Here is a 15,252-nt window from a genome sequence, read left to right as displayed (position 1 = left end):
GGGCGCCTGGGTGGTTCTGTGCGTTAAGCCTCAGACTCTTGATTTTTGCTCAGGTCCTGATTTCAGAGTGGTGGATGAAGCCCTGCAAGGGCTCAGAGCTCAACGGGGAGTCTGCTGGATATTCTCTCTCTCCCTTTCTCTGCCCCTCCGCCCTAAAATAAATAAATACAACTTTAAAAATTTAAAATAAAAAAATAAAGGGCAATAGTCTCTGTACCACATGAAAGTTCACATTCATACGATTTCATTGGCTGGCTCTAGTCCTTTCAATGGAAATTAAGAGCAACTGGTCAAGACTCCTCCCCCGACCGCCCAACCCATGAAAAAAAGCCTCTGTGGTTTTTATTAAAATTATTCCTTCGACCACCTCAAGAAGAGAAAAAGGACAAAAGAGCCCATAGAGGTCAGAGGGGAAGCGCTCCAGAGAGCGGTGGGGTGACTGACTGGCAGACGCTGGCTGGTGGGCGGGGCGGCAGGGAGAGAGGGGGAGGGGGGCGAGCTCGGGTGACGCGACGCTCACGTGATCGTCGGGGCGCAGATGTGGGCACCAGTCTGGGAGCCCGCCCTCTTCCCCTGCGGTCGGATCCGGAGCGGTCTGCAAGCTCCTAATTGTTGCTCCAGGTTCTTTGAGGTCAGTGTGAGGGCCTTCGTCGCCTCCTGCGGAACCCTGGAATGGGGGGTGAGGCACGAACACGGAGAGGCAAAAGGGTGGGGATGAGGTCCGGGTTGAGGGAAGCTGGTCAGAGTGTAGCTAGAGATGGGGGTGGGAAAATGGCTAAGGTGGAGCTAGCGACCAATCGGCGGAGGGTGGGCAGAGCGGACACCCCCTAGTACTCGTGTACCCTTTTCTCCCGCACCTCCTTCTCGCTGCCCTCCGTCCATTTTGGAGCCGGAGCTGGTGAGCTGGGGGGCGCCCCGCCAGCGAGACAGTGGAAATGAATCCTCTCTACTACTCTATGCGTAGAGAAAAAAAGTTGACCTTAAGGGTGGGGAGGCGACTTACCTCTGGGGAGAAGGACGCAGAGATCCAAAATTAGTTTGGAAAACATCCTGGTCTGGCGCCCGAGGCGTGAAAAGAAATGGCGGCTAGGGTGCGGGGGGCCGAGGAGGTGGGGGAGGGAAACGTTGGATGAGGAGGGCCAGGGTTCGGGAAAGGGGCTGAGTCCCGGCGCATCCACCCAAACGCGCAGCCCCTGTCTCCTGTCTGTCTGCAGGTCTGCGTGTCCGTTCTCAGCACTCTGGAAGGCTAGAAAAGGAGGAGGAATCTGTTCAGAATCCCTGCAGGTCAGTGAAGGAGGGGCGTCTCTGGGCAGGGACCCAAAGGGGTGGGGAGTGTGGGGGGTACAGTACCAGCAGAATATGGGGTGTCAGTTCCCTGCTCCAAACGCATTTATACACACTCTGTCGTGCTGAGCAAACGTAGAGAAAATGGCAGGGCTTGCGGGAGAAATGGTTGGCTCACATGTGTGAGGGGAGAGGGTGGGCAGAAAGCACACTTAAAAGCCGGCCCAGGTCAGGGGAACCCTGACAAGGGGAGAGATGCCTGTACTATTCGGACCTGCATTCCACCCCAAGCCCTCAGTTTCCCTTGTCTTCCCTTTGTTTCCTCTTCTCCCCAACCCAGGACAGGAGAAGGAGGGGGAAATCTCAACATGGAAAAACTCTGCAGTGAAAATGATGGAATGACTGAGAACGAAGAAAAGATGGAATACAAAGAACAGTCACAAGATGCGGGAAAGCCGGAAGTAGCCTGTACTATGGAAAACAAGGAAAAGTTAGAAAAAGAGACAATGACAGAAGATGAGGAAATACTAAAGGATAAAGAAAAGCCAGAGAGTATGACAAAGCCAAAAGATGGAAACCCGGAGAGCGAGGGAGAGCGGGAGAGCGAGGAAGAGCCGGAGAGCGAGAGCGAGAGTGAGGGAGAGCCGGAGAGCGAGGCAGAGCCGGAGAGCGAGGCAGTGCCGGTGAGCGAGGGAAAGCCGGTGAGCGAGGCAGTGCCAGTGATGGAGGCAATGCCGGTGAGCCAGGGAACGCTGGTGAGCAAGGGAACGCCGGAGAGGGAGGCAGTGCCCGTGATGGAGGCAATGCCGGTGAGCGAGGGAAAGCCGGAGAGCGAGGCAGAGCCGGTGACGGAGGCAATGGCGGTGAGCGAGGGAAAGCCGCAGAGCGAGGCAGAGCCGGTGACGGAGGCAATGGCGGTGAGCGAGGGAAAGCCGCAGAGCGAGGCAGAGCCGGTGACGGAGGCAATGGCGGTGAGCGAGGGAAAGCCGCAGAGCGAGGCAGAGCCGGTGACGGAGGCAATGGCGGTGAGCGAGGGAAAGCCGCAGAGCGAGGCAGAGCCGGTGACGGAGGCAATGGCGGTGAGCGAGGGAAAGCCGCAGAGCGAGGCAGAGCCGGTGACGGAGGCAATGCCGGAGAGCGAGGCAATGCCAGAGAGCGATGCAGTGCCGGAGAGCGAGGCAGTGCCAGAGAGCGAGGCAGTGCGGGTGATGGAGACAATGCCGGAGAGCGAGGCAATGCCGGAGAGCGAGGCAATGCCCGTGATGGAGGCAGTGCCCATGATGGAGGCAATGCCGGTGAGCGAGGCAATGCCGGAGAGGGAGAGAAAGCCGGAGAGCGAGGCAATGCCGGTGAGCAAGGGAAAGCCAGAGAGGGAGGGAAAGCTGGAAAGCGAGGGAAAGCGAGTGAACGAGGGAAAGCCAGAAGAAGGAGGAAAACCAGTAAGCGAGGGAAAGTCACATGAAGAAGGAAAACCAGTGGGTGAGGGAAAGCCAAAAGAAAAAGGAAAACCAGTGGGTGAGGGAAAGCCAAAAGAAGAAGGAAAACCGGTGAATGAGGGAAAACCAAAAGAAGGAAAATCAGTGAGTGAGGGAAAGCCCAAAGAAGAAGGAAAACCAGTGAATGAGGGAAAGCCAGTGAATGAGGAGAAGCCAAAAGAAGAAAAGCCAGCCATGGAACCAAGGGTTGCAGGAAAGCGCCCAGCTGGGGATGATGTACCCAGGAAGGCTAAAAGAAAAACCAACAAGGGGCTGGCTCAGTGTCTCAAGGAATATAAGGAGGCCATACACGATATGCATTTGAGCAATGAGGAGATGATAAGAGAATTTGATGAGATGGCCCGGGTAGAGGATGAGGTGAAGAAAACCAGACAGAAATTGGGGGGGTTTATGTGGATGCAAAAAAGTTTACAGGACCCCTTCCACCCGAGGGGCCCAAGGGAACTCAGGGGTGGATGCAGGGCCCCACAGAGGGGCTTTGAAGACATTCCTTTTGTGTAGTGCCCCTGGCAGGCATTTGCCTAGGCCTTGTGCTTTAACCTTATACTAATACTTGCTTTAGCTATCTTGTACCTAACTGCAGCCTTCAATGTTTCAGTAGCAGATTTTTGTCCATTGCATGGAAAAATGTTTATGGCATATTGTAAAATTAAAAAGAAAAAAGTTTGTTGAACCATATATATGGCATCAGTCCATTTTTGTAAAACTACAAAGACATTTACCTAGTGATCTATGTATAGAGAAAACTCTGAAAGCTACATCCTGGTTATCTGAAGGTGATTTTTTTTGTTGTTCTTTTTTGTTCATTGTATGTTTTCTCCTAAAAAAAAAACACTGATTACTTTCATCATGAAAACAATATATGCCAAGCAATCCAAAAAACTAGTTAGTTAGCTCATGAATGTAGTGGAGACACCAAAAATTCTTGGTCAGGATATGAAATATTTCTTAAAACTCATGTTTGAGACTGGAAGCTGGAAGACAACCTGGCCGATATTACAGATCCATTGCTGTAACAAACAGCCTTGTCATCTGTTGAATGGGGTAAAACTTGCCTTCCAGGGTCATGGAGAAGATAGATGAGGTAGTGAGTGTGACCTGTGTTGGGCTGGCTCCTACCCTTTGCCTTGCAGTAGCAGAACCAGAATTCTTTCAGATGTTTAGGGGAGGTATAAGAGGTCTCAGAAAGAAGTCAGATAAAATGTGGGTGCCATTGTCCCCTGGGTAATGCCATGTCTCTTGGGCACTGTGCCCCTTCTCAGGGGCTCTGTAATCGCCTGAAGCTCCCACAGCTACTGGTGGTCTGGAGACCATGATGGACTAAAGCAACACTGTCTCAACAGAAAGGTGGAGAATTCTCTACCTACAGCAGAGTTACCCTAATTCAGGTGGGTAGTACCCAGTTGTCATTGGGTGTTGATAGTTTATAAAGTTTTTAAAAAACACTCTTTTCCAGAATTTTTGTCAGTCTGTGTTTTTGCATACAGTGCCATCTCCACTGGATGTAGATGCTGGAGGTTGAGCCAGAAAAATCTGAGTGACCAGATGCTGTGCTATTCTCACCTGTTAATCTCATGTCTGCTGACACTTTTTTCTTAGGAGGAATTGTCTCTCAGGAAGTTCCTGTTAAGTCCTGCCTTACCATTTCAACAGATCCATCTACCTATGTGATTCCCCCTTTCCCCTGCGCCCCCCCACCCCAGCTCTTCATTATCCTTTAATTTGCTTTTAGTGTTTTTTGAATGAACTTTTATTTTAGAAGTTAATGACTTAGAGAATTATTGCAAAATAGTACAGAGTTTCTATATACCCCATACACAATATTCTCTATTAACATCTTACATTAGTATGCTGCATTTGTCTTCATATGACAAATGAACCAATATTGACCAAATAATAAATTATTTACCAGAGTACCTATTAAATTCCCTCAGTTTTTCCCTAGTGCCCTTTTCCTATTCCAGGATCCTATCCAGGTTACCACCTTATATTTAGTCATCTTGTCTCCATAGGCTCTTTCTGGCTGTGACAGTTTCTCACTTTCCCTGTTTTTGATGCCCTTGACACTTTTGAGAAGTACTGGTCAGGTATTTTGTATAATGTCCCACAATTTCAGTTTGCTTTTTTCCTCGTGGTTACACAGTCGTTAAGTGCTTTTGGGAAGAGGACCAGAGAGGTAAGTGCTATGTCACCACATTTCTATAAGGGGTACATGTTATCAGGGTGCCTGACTGGTTCGGTCCATAGAACATGCCATTCTTGATCTTGGGGTCGTGAGTTCAAGCCCCATGTTGGGTATCTAGTTTATTTCTTTTTTTCTTTCTAAGATTTTATTTGAGAGAGAGGAACACAAGGGGGGTGAATTGGGGAGGGAGAAGCAGGTTTCCCACTGAGCAGGGAGTCTGATGTGGGCTCCATCCCAGCATCCTGGGATTGTGACCTGAGCCAAAGGCAGTTGCTTAACAACTGAGCCACCCAGGCACCCCAGATTTTATTTTGTTTTTTTTTTGACAGAAAGTGAGAGAGGGAACACAAGCAGGGGGAGTGGGAGAGGAAAAAGCAGGCTCTCCCCCATGCAGGGAGCCTGATGTGGGGGTGGATCCCAGGACTCTGGGTTCATAACCTGAGCCGAAGGCAGTTGCTTAACACTGACCCAGCCAGACACCCCGTCTAGTTTACTTTTTCAGAAAAGGGTGTATACTATCAATATTACCACTGTTGTAAACTCTTGTGACCTGGGCTGAGGTAGGGTTTGTCAGGATTCTCTATGGTAAAGTTACTCTTATTCCTCCCTTTCCATACTGTCCTCTTTGGAAGAAAGTCACTATGTACAGTCTTAGGAAAGACTGGGATGTTAGGTTCCACTTGAGGGTATTGGTATGGATCCTTTTTTTAAGTTTTAATTTTAATTCCAGTTAGTTAACACACAGTGTTATATTAGTTCAGGTATACAGCATAGTAATTCAACAGTTCCATACATCACCCAGTGCTCATCATGACAAATGCATTCCTTGATCCCCATCACCTATTTAACCCATCCCCACACCACCTTCCCCTCTGGTAACCATCATATTGATCTCCATAATTAAGAGTCTGTTTTCATGCTATGTCTCTCTTATTTTTTCCCTTTGTTTGGTTTCTCAAGTTCTAAATATGAGTGAAAGCATATGGTATTTGTCTTTCTCTGATTGACTTAGCATTATACTGTCGGTGCAAATGGCAAGATTTCATTCCTTTTTATGGCTGAATAATACTCCATTGTTCTTCAAAGAGTTAAAATATAACTACCTTAAAATCCAGCAGTCAATGTTTATCATATACTTTGGATTATAATCTAATACTACTTCACATATTTTCATTGCTCTAGTTCCAACTTCGGCCATTGAAAGCTCTTTCACTTGGCACTTGTATTTATTTAACATACCTCCTTCCATCCCTGTGTGCATATGTGTGCACATGTATGTGTGTGTGTAACACTTTCTGGCACTACAAGATGAGGTAGTCTTGTATATTTCCTGTCCAAGTCCTAGAATTTGCCATTTACCCAAGGGGCCCTGGTACCTTTGGTTAGAGAATGGCATAAAAACCAAGATCTGGGTGCTAAGAGTACTCATTACTATTGGGGTATCATTGCTTCTAGGTCCTTGCAGTTGATAGAGCAAGGAGATCTATTGATATATAATAACCTGTGTGTATCTATGCATGTTTATGTATGTTTTTATCTTTAATTCCACTGAGAGCTTACTTTTTATGATTTCTGTTCTTCTAAATTTGGCAAGGTGTATTTAATGGCCTAGAATATGGACTCGCAGTGAATGTTCTATATGAACTTGATAAAAAGTGTTCTGATATTAGATGTAATGTTCTGTAAATGCCATTTGGATCAAGTTGATTAATAGTGCCATTCAGGTCAACTATATCTTTACAGATATTTTGCCTTCTTAATCTGTCAATTACTGACTAGGGGTGGTTGAAGACTGTAACTCTGTTAATAGATTTGTCTGTTTTATCAGTTTTCCCTCATATATTTTGATATTTTTGTTAGGTACATATATATTTAAGATTATTATGTATTTGTTTTTTTCCATAATTGATCCCTTTGTCATTATGTAGTGCCTCTTTTTTTTTAATCTGATACTTGAATTGTTCTCAAGTCTTCTTTATCTGAAATTGGATAGCTATTCCAGCATTTTTTTTGTAGGCTCTGTGCCCACTGTGGGGCTTGAACTCATCCCCCAAGATTAAGAGTCAAATGCTGTACCCACTGAGCCAGCCAGGCACCCCTCCATCATCCTTCTTTTGTCCATATTTCTTTGATTTAGTTTATATGGTTGTATATATCTTCCTCCATTGTTTTACTTATAACCTTTCAGAGTCTTTATTTATTTTAAAGATTTTATTTATTTATTTGCCAGAAAGCACAGCAAGGGGATAAGCAGGCAGAGGGAGAAACAGGCTCCCCTCTGAGCAAGGAGCCCATTGCAATACTTGATCCCAGGATCCTGGGATCATGACCTGAGCCAAAGGTAGATGCTTAACCAACTGAGCCACCCAGGTGCCCAGAGTCTTTCTTTTAAAAATGGGCCTCTTGTCTAAAACGTATAGTTGGCTTTTATGTGTTCATTCTAACAATTTGTCTTAAATGGGTGTATTTGGAGCATTTATATTTAAAATGATTCTTGAGATACATTCGGATTAGTATCAACCATGTGTAACTGTTTTCCATTTGTTTCCAAGAGTTCTTTTTCAGTTTTGAGTATTTTACATGATTCCTTTTGTTTTCTTTTATTGTATCAATTATATTTCTTTTTTAAAAAGTTTTAGTGATTTCCCTCAAGATTACAATATGTATTTTTCACTAGGTTTACTTTCAAAGAATATTCTTCTGCTTCACTTACATGTAGTGTAGATACCTTACTACAGAATATTCATTCATTTCACTTATCCATATGCTATAATCACTAAATATATTGTTAACATTAATACTTCAGATATTTATCTTTTGTATCAATAAGAAAAAGAAACAGTTTCATTATACTTTCATATATTCCTTCCTACTGCTCTTTATGAATATTCAAGTTGCTGAACTAATTTGTGTTTCTGATCAAATTTCTTTTCTCTAGGGGCACCTGGGTGGCTTAGTGGGTTAAAGCCTCTGCCTTTGGCTCAGGTCATGATCTCAGGTCCTGGGATCAAGCCCCGCATCAGGGCTCTCTGCTTGGCAGGGAGCCTGCTTCTTCCTCTCTCTCTGCCTGCCTCTCTGCCTACTTGTGATCTGTCTGTCAAATAAATAAAATTTTTAAAAATTTCTTTTCTCTAGAGAAAATCTTTTAATGTTTCTTTAATGGAAGGTTTGCTGGTCATCAGTTTTTGTTTTGATTTTTGAGAAAAATCTTTATTTCTCCTTCACTTTTGAAGAACAATTTTGCTGGATATAAAATTTTAATTTGGTGATTTTTTTTCCTTTCAACACTTTAAATATTTACACAGTTACAGAAATAGGAGTGTTATAATGCTTAAAAGCTTTGTTTATTTCTCCTTGTAGTTCTGTCAAATTTTGATTTATTTATTTTGAGGTCAATCTAATAAATGCATACAAATTTTAAAAATACCATAAAGTGATACTCATTATGTTTTGTAATGCTTTTTGTTTTGAAGTCTATTTTGTTATTTATAATGTCTTCCTTTTGGTTAGTTTTCATGTTATAATTTTCTTCTATATTTTACTTTCAGTCTCTATGTATTTTTGTATTTCAGATGTCTTTCATAAGCAGTATAACATTGTGTTTTTTCCAGTCTGAAAATCTTTAATTGCTTCATGTAAATCATATTTAATGTACTCACTGGTATTAATAGATATAAATTAACCATTGTATCAAGTTCCTTCTCTATGTCCCATCTAATGTATGTTAGTTTTCTCTTCTTTAGGATTATTTTCTTATTTTTGCCCCTCTACTAGCTTAGAAGTTTTACCTTAATGTTTTCTGGCAATTAGAACGTACAATCATGACTTATCAAAGGCTAGTATTAATTTTGTACTTTTACTTCAGCCCTCTTGACTCCTATGTCATTTTTTGATATGAATTAACAAGGTATTACTAGTTTTATGTAGTATTGATTTAAGTTTACATACATTTGTCTTTTTAATTGTTGTTTTTCCCTTTCTTATCTCCAGTATTCCATCTGGGATCATTTTTCTGTCATGGGAAAAATGCCTTGTAGCATTCAGTATTTCGTTTGGTTTATGCCTGCCGATGGGAAACTCTTTTTATTTTTAAAGGTCTTTATTTCACCTTTAATTTTGAAGGGTATTTTTACTGGTTCTCAATTTTTTTGTCTGGCATTTATTTTCCTAAAAGTTACTAAAGATATCATTCTACTATCTTCATACCTCCATTGTTTCTATTGAGAAGCCATCAATCACCCTAACTTTTGTTCCTTCAATGGGTATTCTATTTTTCTGGCTACTTTTATGATTTTTCCCTTTGTCTTTGATTCTCTGCAAGGTTACTATTATGCATCTCTGCATGAGTTTCTTTTTATCTTATTTGGGATATCTTGGACTTCTTCGATCTATGGATCAATGTCTTTCATCAGTTCTGAAAAATCCTCAGTTGTCTCTTCAGAGGTTGCCTCTGAACACATCCATTTCTCTTTTCCTTCTGGAATTCCAAGTAAACATTTGTTAGATCTTACGCCCTCCCATCTGAATTTTCCATCTTTTTTACTACCTGTGCAGCCTTATGGATAGTTTCTTCTGAACATAATTTCTAGTTCTTTAATTCTCTTTTGAGCTGCATCTAATCTGCTGTTAAAGCCATCCATTGAGTTTCTAATTTCAGCTGGGGTTTTTTTTTTTTGTAGTTTTAGAATTCCTCTTTTTTTTCCACTTTTTCTGATTTCTAGCACCCTGTTGAAATTTTCAAGATTGGATTTTATTTATCTGAACACACTAAGCATTGTGGTTAGTAGTTTGTATCTGATGATTCAGATAATTCAAAACTAATGGATCTGTTTGTGTTAGCTGTTGTCTCTACTGCTTCTTACTTATGCCTTTTTAAAAATTTGTATTCCCGATTATCTTTCTGTGTGGACATTGTACATGAGCAATTGTTTGTTGAAATAATTTGGGGCCTAGGATGATGGACACTTACTCCAGAGAAGATTTTGTTTGCGTTGGTCAGGACTTATAAGGGTTCTTCCAGTCTGGAACCACCATAATCTATGTCCAAAGCTTAAAGTTTACTAGTCCAATTAGATGTTGCAAGGACAAACTAAAAGACTTTGTGAGAGCTAGTTTATTTCCAGTTTTTAATTACCCCTAAACTGAAACATTTGAGGTTCCCAGCATTATATGGGTGCTGGTTTGTTAGGAAACCCCTCTCCTTCTAATGAGTCTTGGGGCTTTGATTTGCTGCCTTGAGTCAGCAGTAGATTCAACTCAGTTTGGCACTGGTGTATTACTTAACCTCTATTCCTAACCACAGATGCCCTCAGGACAAATACAGTTAACCATACGAGTACTAAAAGAAGACATGGGTGAATTCCTCTGGCCTCATGTAGGAAAAGAATTATTAACTATGAATCAAAATCTAGATGCAATAAACATTTGATAAATTGGACTATTTTTTTAATGCATGGCAGAAATACACCATATACAAAGTAGAAAAGCAACAAACTGGAAGTAAATATTTGCAACGTAAAACATAGAGGCCTCATACTGTTAATGTATACAGGGTACTGAAAATGATGGGAGAAAGACCAACAACCCAACAAAAATGTGGAAAGACGTTAACAGACAATTTACAGTGGTATTTAAAGTGTCCAAAAAATTGCAAAATAAAATGCCATTGAGATACTACTACTCACCTATCATGTTAGTGAAAATGAAAAAGTATTCCAACACATGGTGGAAAACGTGTGAAGAATCAAGCACTCTCCCATGCTGCTGATGGATCAGAAAGCAAAAAGTGGATCTAAGGCTCGGGGGTAGGGAACAGCCTGGAGATGGAGATTTGAGAATCATCTGTGCTTAGAGGTTAATGAACAGAAATCATTCAGGGTGAGAGAACATGGGTATAGAGAAGAGGTCCAGAAACACAGCTAATCAAGGTGGCAGTGCCGCTCCCTGTAGGTACTACTGTCTGGGCTCAGGAGTCAGGCAGAGCCGGTCTTGAAAGCAGCCTGTGGGACTCGGTTGTTGAGCGCTCCTGGCAAAGTCGGGTACCGTCCCTGTGAACAGCGGTCACACCTGGCAATGACGTACATCGCAGAGGGATGCAGTGCGAGGGACTGAGATGCGCCAGGTAAAGCACCTGCGGTCCGGAAGCCTCCCGGCTTCTGCCCTCTTGATTCCCCATTTGCCACTCGGCCCTCCACCGCGTGTGGTTGCTTGGTCCCTTGGGGATAGGGGTAAGGGGGGCGGGGTGGGGGACCGAGCTCCGTGACGCGGCGCTCACGTGACCGGTTGGGCGCCGACGTGGGCAGCAGCCCCCGCGCCCGCCAGCTCGCCCGCCCTGCGGTCCGGTCCCTGCGCTGTCCGCTCCCATCGCCTGCGCAGAACCAGCTCCGTGAGCTGCCTGGGTGGCCGGCGAGGGGCGAGCGGGCTTCGGCGAGCCCGAGGAGGCGCAGGCCTGCCCGGGCCCCACAGGTCAGTGTAAAGGTGGGCACTGCTGGCTGCCGTGGGCAGGGGTGGAGGTGGATGGGAGTAGGAACCCGGAGCAGCGCGGAGTGGAATGGGGGTCTGGGAGGTCGCTGAGGAGGGGGATGCAGCGTGGACGTGGGCAGGTGGGGATGGAGCACCCCACCACCGCCTCCTCGACGCCCCTCCTGTGCGCCTTCCATCCATTTTTGGACCTGAAATGGGGGGGGGGCGCCCCTGCAGTGCGACAGCGAAATGTAGACATTTTAGAAATAACCCCCCTCACACTCTGCACCAAAGAGGAAATACTGCCCTCCGCGGAAAGGGGGTAGGGTGGGCGGCTTGCCTGCAGGGAAGGCGGAACACAGAAACCTAAACAGTTTGGAAAGCATCCTGGTTTGGTGCCTGAGGCCTGAAAAGTAATGGCGGCTGGGATGCGGGGGAGGTAGGAGAGGAAAATGTTGCATGAGGAAAGCCCAGGTTCAGGAAAGAAACTTCAGTTGGCTGAGCACACAGGCCCTGCCCGTGTCTCCTGTCTGTCTGCAGGTCTGTCTGTCTGTCCCCTGCACTCTGCAAGGCTTTCTAGAAAAGGAGGAAGAACCTGTTTAGAATCCCTTCAGGTGAGTGAAAGGGTGGAGGGGCACTGGACAGGAATGGTAGGGGGAGGGTGTAGAGGGCACCGTGGGGGCAGAATTTGAGGTCCCCACTGTCCATCTCACCACCATGTATGTTGCACCCACCCCACCATACTGAGGGATGGTACAAAAGGTGGTAGGACCTGCCAGGGAAATGGTTGGCTCTCAGGTGTAGGGTGAATTATGGGGTCAAAGGTGGGGAGAAGACAAACTTGGAGGGCTTAAGCACGTCAGGGGAACCCAGCCAAGGGGAAAGATGCCAGTACTATCAGCACCTGCATTCCACCTCCAAGTCCTCAGTCTCCCTTGTCTCCTTTGACTTCTCTTACCCCCGCTCTCCCACTCTACCCCCCAACCCAGGACAAGGAAAAGAAGGGAAAATTCAACATGGAAAAACTCTACAATGAAAATGAAGGAAAGCTGGAAGTTGAGGGAAAGCCTGAAGATGAAGTAGAGCCTGAAGATGAAGGAAAATCAGATGAGGAAGAGAAGCTGGAAGTGGAGGGGAAGCCAGGTCATGAGGGAAAGCTCCAGAATAAGGGACAGCCAGATAATGGGGGACAACCAGAAGATGAGGGAAAGCAAGAAAAGCAGGGCAAGTCTGAAAATGAGGGAAAACCACACGGTGAGGGCAAGCCAGAATCCCTGGCAAAGCCTGAGAGTGAGCCACGGGCTGCTGAAAAGCGCCCAGCTGAAGATTATGTGCCCAGGAAAGCAAAAAGAAAAACAGACAGGGGGACAGATGATTCCCCTAAGGACTATCAGGAGGACTTACAAGAAAGGCACTTGGGCAGTGAGGAGATGATGAGAGAATGTGGAGATATGTCAAGGGCTCAGGAAGAGCTAAGAAAAAAACAGAAAATGGGTGGTTTTCATTGGATGCAAAGAGATGTACAGGATCCGTTTGCCCCAAGGGGGCAGCGGGGTGTCAGGGGCGTGAGGGGCGGAGGTAGGGGCCAAAAGGGTTTACATGATATCCCATATCTTTAATGCCTTTGGCCTTCAATTTTAACTTCTCTAATGAGAATATTGCTGACCATGCTTTCCCTGACAGGCATTTGCCAGGCTATGTGCTTTAACCTTAAGCTGATACTTTGCTTTAGGTGTCACTCTTGTTACCAGCAGCCTTTTGATCCAACTACAATGTTCTCTGTCTTTCAGTAGGGAATTTTCACCCATGTGCATGGAAGAAATGTTCATGGTACACTGTAAAATAACAATAAAGAAAATACAGTTTTCAGAACCACATATACAGTATCAGACCATTTTTGTAAAAATATAAATGTTTGCATAATGCATTTGTGCATAGATAAAGCTCTGAAAATGTGTATACTAAAAAACAGATGATGGTTTTTCCTGTATGGTAGCAAAAAAAAAAAAGGTCTCATTTTTATTCAAACATGAGTCCAGTCACCTTATGGTTAAGTACCTTTATGCCATTCGGTAGGCATTACTCATCCCCATGCCATCCTCGGGCACTGCTGCTCCTTCTTCTGAGTCCTCTACCATCCTATGACTGCCACCATGTGTGATTCTTTTTATTCGCTTTTCTCACTAACCACTTTTTCCTAAAGGATGGACTACGTTTGCCATAATTTCAAAAACCCTAGGAATCAATACGTGATAAACAACTGAAACGTTCAATGAGTATATGAGGATAATAAAGACACTTAAAATTCCTGTTGTCAGAATGTAAAATGATAAGTAAAACTCACATTATCTCTGAGACTCCCAGCTAGAGAAATCAACTGGTGGTTATAGCAACAGAACCAGTGCTGTAAGGGTCAGTCTTGTCATCTGTGAAATGGGAATAAAATTTAAACTCCCATACTGCTGAGTGGGTCAGATTAGATACTGAGTATGTGAGCTATGCTGGGCTGGCACCTTGGTAATAGTAGGACCCTGGACTGTCAAACACTAAGAGGAAGGCCAAAGGTAGGTCTCACCTGTACCTAGGAATAAGACCAAGCAGCCGAGAAGAGGGTACCACCATTCTCTGATACTACCATATGTGCTGGGCACTCCTGTTCTGCTCTGCCCTGTATCCTCTGCTAACAACTATTGATATGGAGTTGTGGTGACAAAGCCCCTCTGATTCCCTGTCATCCCCAAAGGGCCAAAGCCCCTACTTGACTGCTGTACGAATGTGGATAAAGCCTCTCTCCCAGCTTCAGAGTCATGCCCACTCAGGTGGTACTGCCCCACAGCTCCTTGGGCTGCCCTGTATTCCACAGTTCTTAGCATAGTCATTACCACTTTCAGTTCATTTTATATTTGCTTATAGCTCCTTTTCTCTTCAGAGGACTCGGATATTTGGGGTCTACTGGGGGCTGTGTCCTGAGACTAATCTATGGACCAGACAATGGATGGTGATTTGAATTGAACACTATACCACAGTACCCCAAAAAAACCATATCTAAATTTACATACCTTTCTTAGTCTGAGTTTTCTAAAGTCTCCTGGCTGGCTCACAATACAAAATTAAGGGACCTGTCCACACATAATCAGAGAGGGTTATGCAACTGAGTTTCAAGCTGAAAATATCCCTTTCCATTGCAAACCCAGTTCCAACTGAAAAGGGTAATAGTACTCAAAATATTAAAAACTTTCAGTGTTAGGTATTTTATTTAACCCACCAGTATTTTCCTTTAACAAAACACTTTCTTATTCATCCTGATATCCCCTACACTGTCCTTGACACATATATTTAAAAATTATGATTGAATATGGGGCCCTGAATTTAGAGAGATAACTATTCATGGATTAGAAGACCCAGTAGTGTTAATATGGTAATTCTCTCTAAAACTGATCTATAAATTCAATGTCATACCAATAGAAATCCCAGCAAACTGGGATTCTAAAAGTTATATGGAAAAGCAAAGAACATAAGATAGCCAGAATATGTTGAAAAAGAAGAACAAAGTTGGAGGACTCTGCCTGACTTCAAGACTAACTATAAAGCTATAGTAATCAAGACTGTGTAATATTGGCATAAGAATAACATGAGAAGGGGGAGGGTCAGAGGGAGAATCAGACTCCATGCTGAGCAGAGAGCCCAATGCAGGATTCTATAGACTACAGACAGTCAATAGAGTAAAACAGACATTCCAGAAATAGGTCTATATGTATATAGATAATTCATCTTTTAAAAAGATCTCAAAGTAATTCAATGGAGAAAAATAAACTGTTCAACAAG

At 44.1% G+C, this 15,252-nt stretch overlaps 2 protein-coding genes across 5 annotated transcripts; both read left to right on the top strand.

Moving 5' to 3' along the window:
• Positions 1 to 508: 508 nt before the first annotated feature.
• On the top strand, positions 509 to 3,458 carry LOC122897184 (retinitis pigmentosa 1-like 1 protein). Of its 3 annotated transcripts, none has more exons than XM_044235373.1 (3): positions 509 to 631; positions 1,215 to 1,284; positions 1,630 to 3,458. In XM_044235373.1, exon 3 carries the CDS (start codon positions 1,653 to 1,655, stop codon positions 3,279 to 3,281), a length of 1,629 nt encoding a protein of 542 aa, XP_044091308.1. In that variant the 5' UTR covers positions 509 to 631; positions 1,215 to 1,284; positions 1,630 to 1,652; the 3' UTR covers positions 3,282 to 3,458. The 3 variants fall into 3 exon arrangements, with proteins under 3 accessions (XP_044091308.1, XP_044091307.1, XP_044091306.1); XM_044235372.1 differs by having other exon boundaries at positions 1,625 to 3,458; XM_044235371.1 differs by having other exon boundaries at positions 509 to 679; positions 1,625 to 3,458.
• A 7,560-nt stretch (positions 3,459 to 11,018) lies between these two features.
• Positions 11,019 to 13,304, top strand: TCEAL3 (transcription elongation factor A like 3). 2 transcript variants are annotated; one of them, XM_044234812.1, is made up of 3 exons: positions 11,019 to 11,086; positions 11,968 to 12,041; positions 12,417 to 13,304. In XM_044234812.1, the coding sequence occupies exon 3, from the start codon at positions 12,444 to 12,446 to the stop codon at positions 13,044 to 13,046; it is 603 nt and encodes a 200-aa protein (XP_044090747.1). In that variant the 5' UTR covers positions 11,019 to 11,086; positions 11,968 to 12,041; positions 12,417 to 12,443; the 3' UTR covers positions 13,047 to 13,304. The 2 variants fall into 2 exon arrangements, with proteins under 2 accessions (XP_044090747.1, XP_044090746.1); XM_044234811.1 differs by lacking the exon at positions 11,019 to 11,086 and adding an exon at positions 11,347 to 11,430.
• Positions 13,305 to 15,252: the final 1,948 nt, after the last annotated feature.

This window comes from Neovison vison, chromosome X (genome assembly GCF_020171115.1).
Source record: "Neovison vison isolate M4711 chromosome X, ASM_NN_V1, whole genome shotgun sequence".
In the NCBI taxonomy this organism is placed as follows: domain Eukaryota; kingdom Metazoa; phylum Chordata; class Mammalia; order Carnivora; family Mustelidae; genus Neogale; species Neogale vison.
The sequence above is the reverse complement of the archived record's forward strand: the minus strand, read 5'-3'. Positions and strand labels throughout refer to the sequence as shown.

Coding starts and splice junctions, on each gene's coding strand:
- TCEAL3 (XM_044234812.1), top strand. CDS start 12,444: ATGGAAAAACTCTACAATGAAAATGAAGGAAAGCTGGAAGTTGAGGGA.
- LOC122897184 (XM_044235371.1), top strand. Junction 1,285..1,624: donor TCTGTTCAGAATCCCTGCAG/GTCAGTGAAGGA, acceptor TCCCCAACCCAG/GACAGGAGAAGGAGGGGGAA.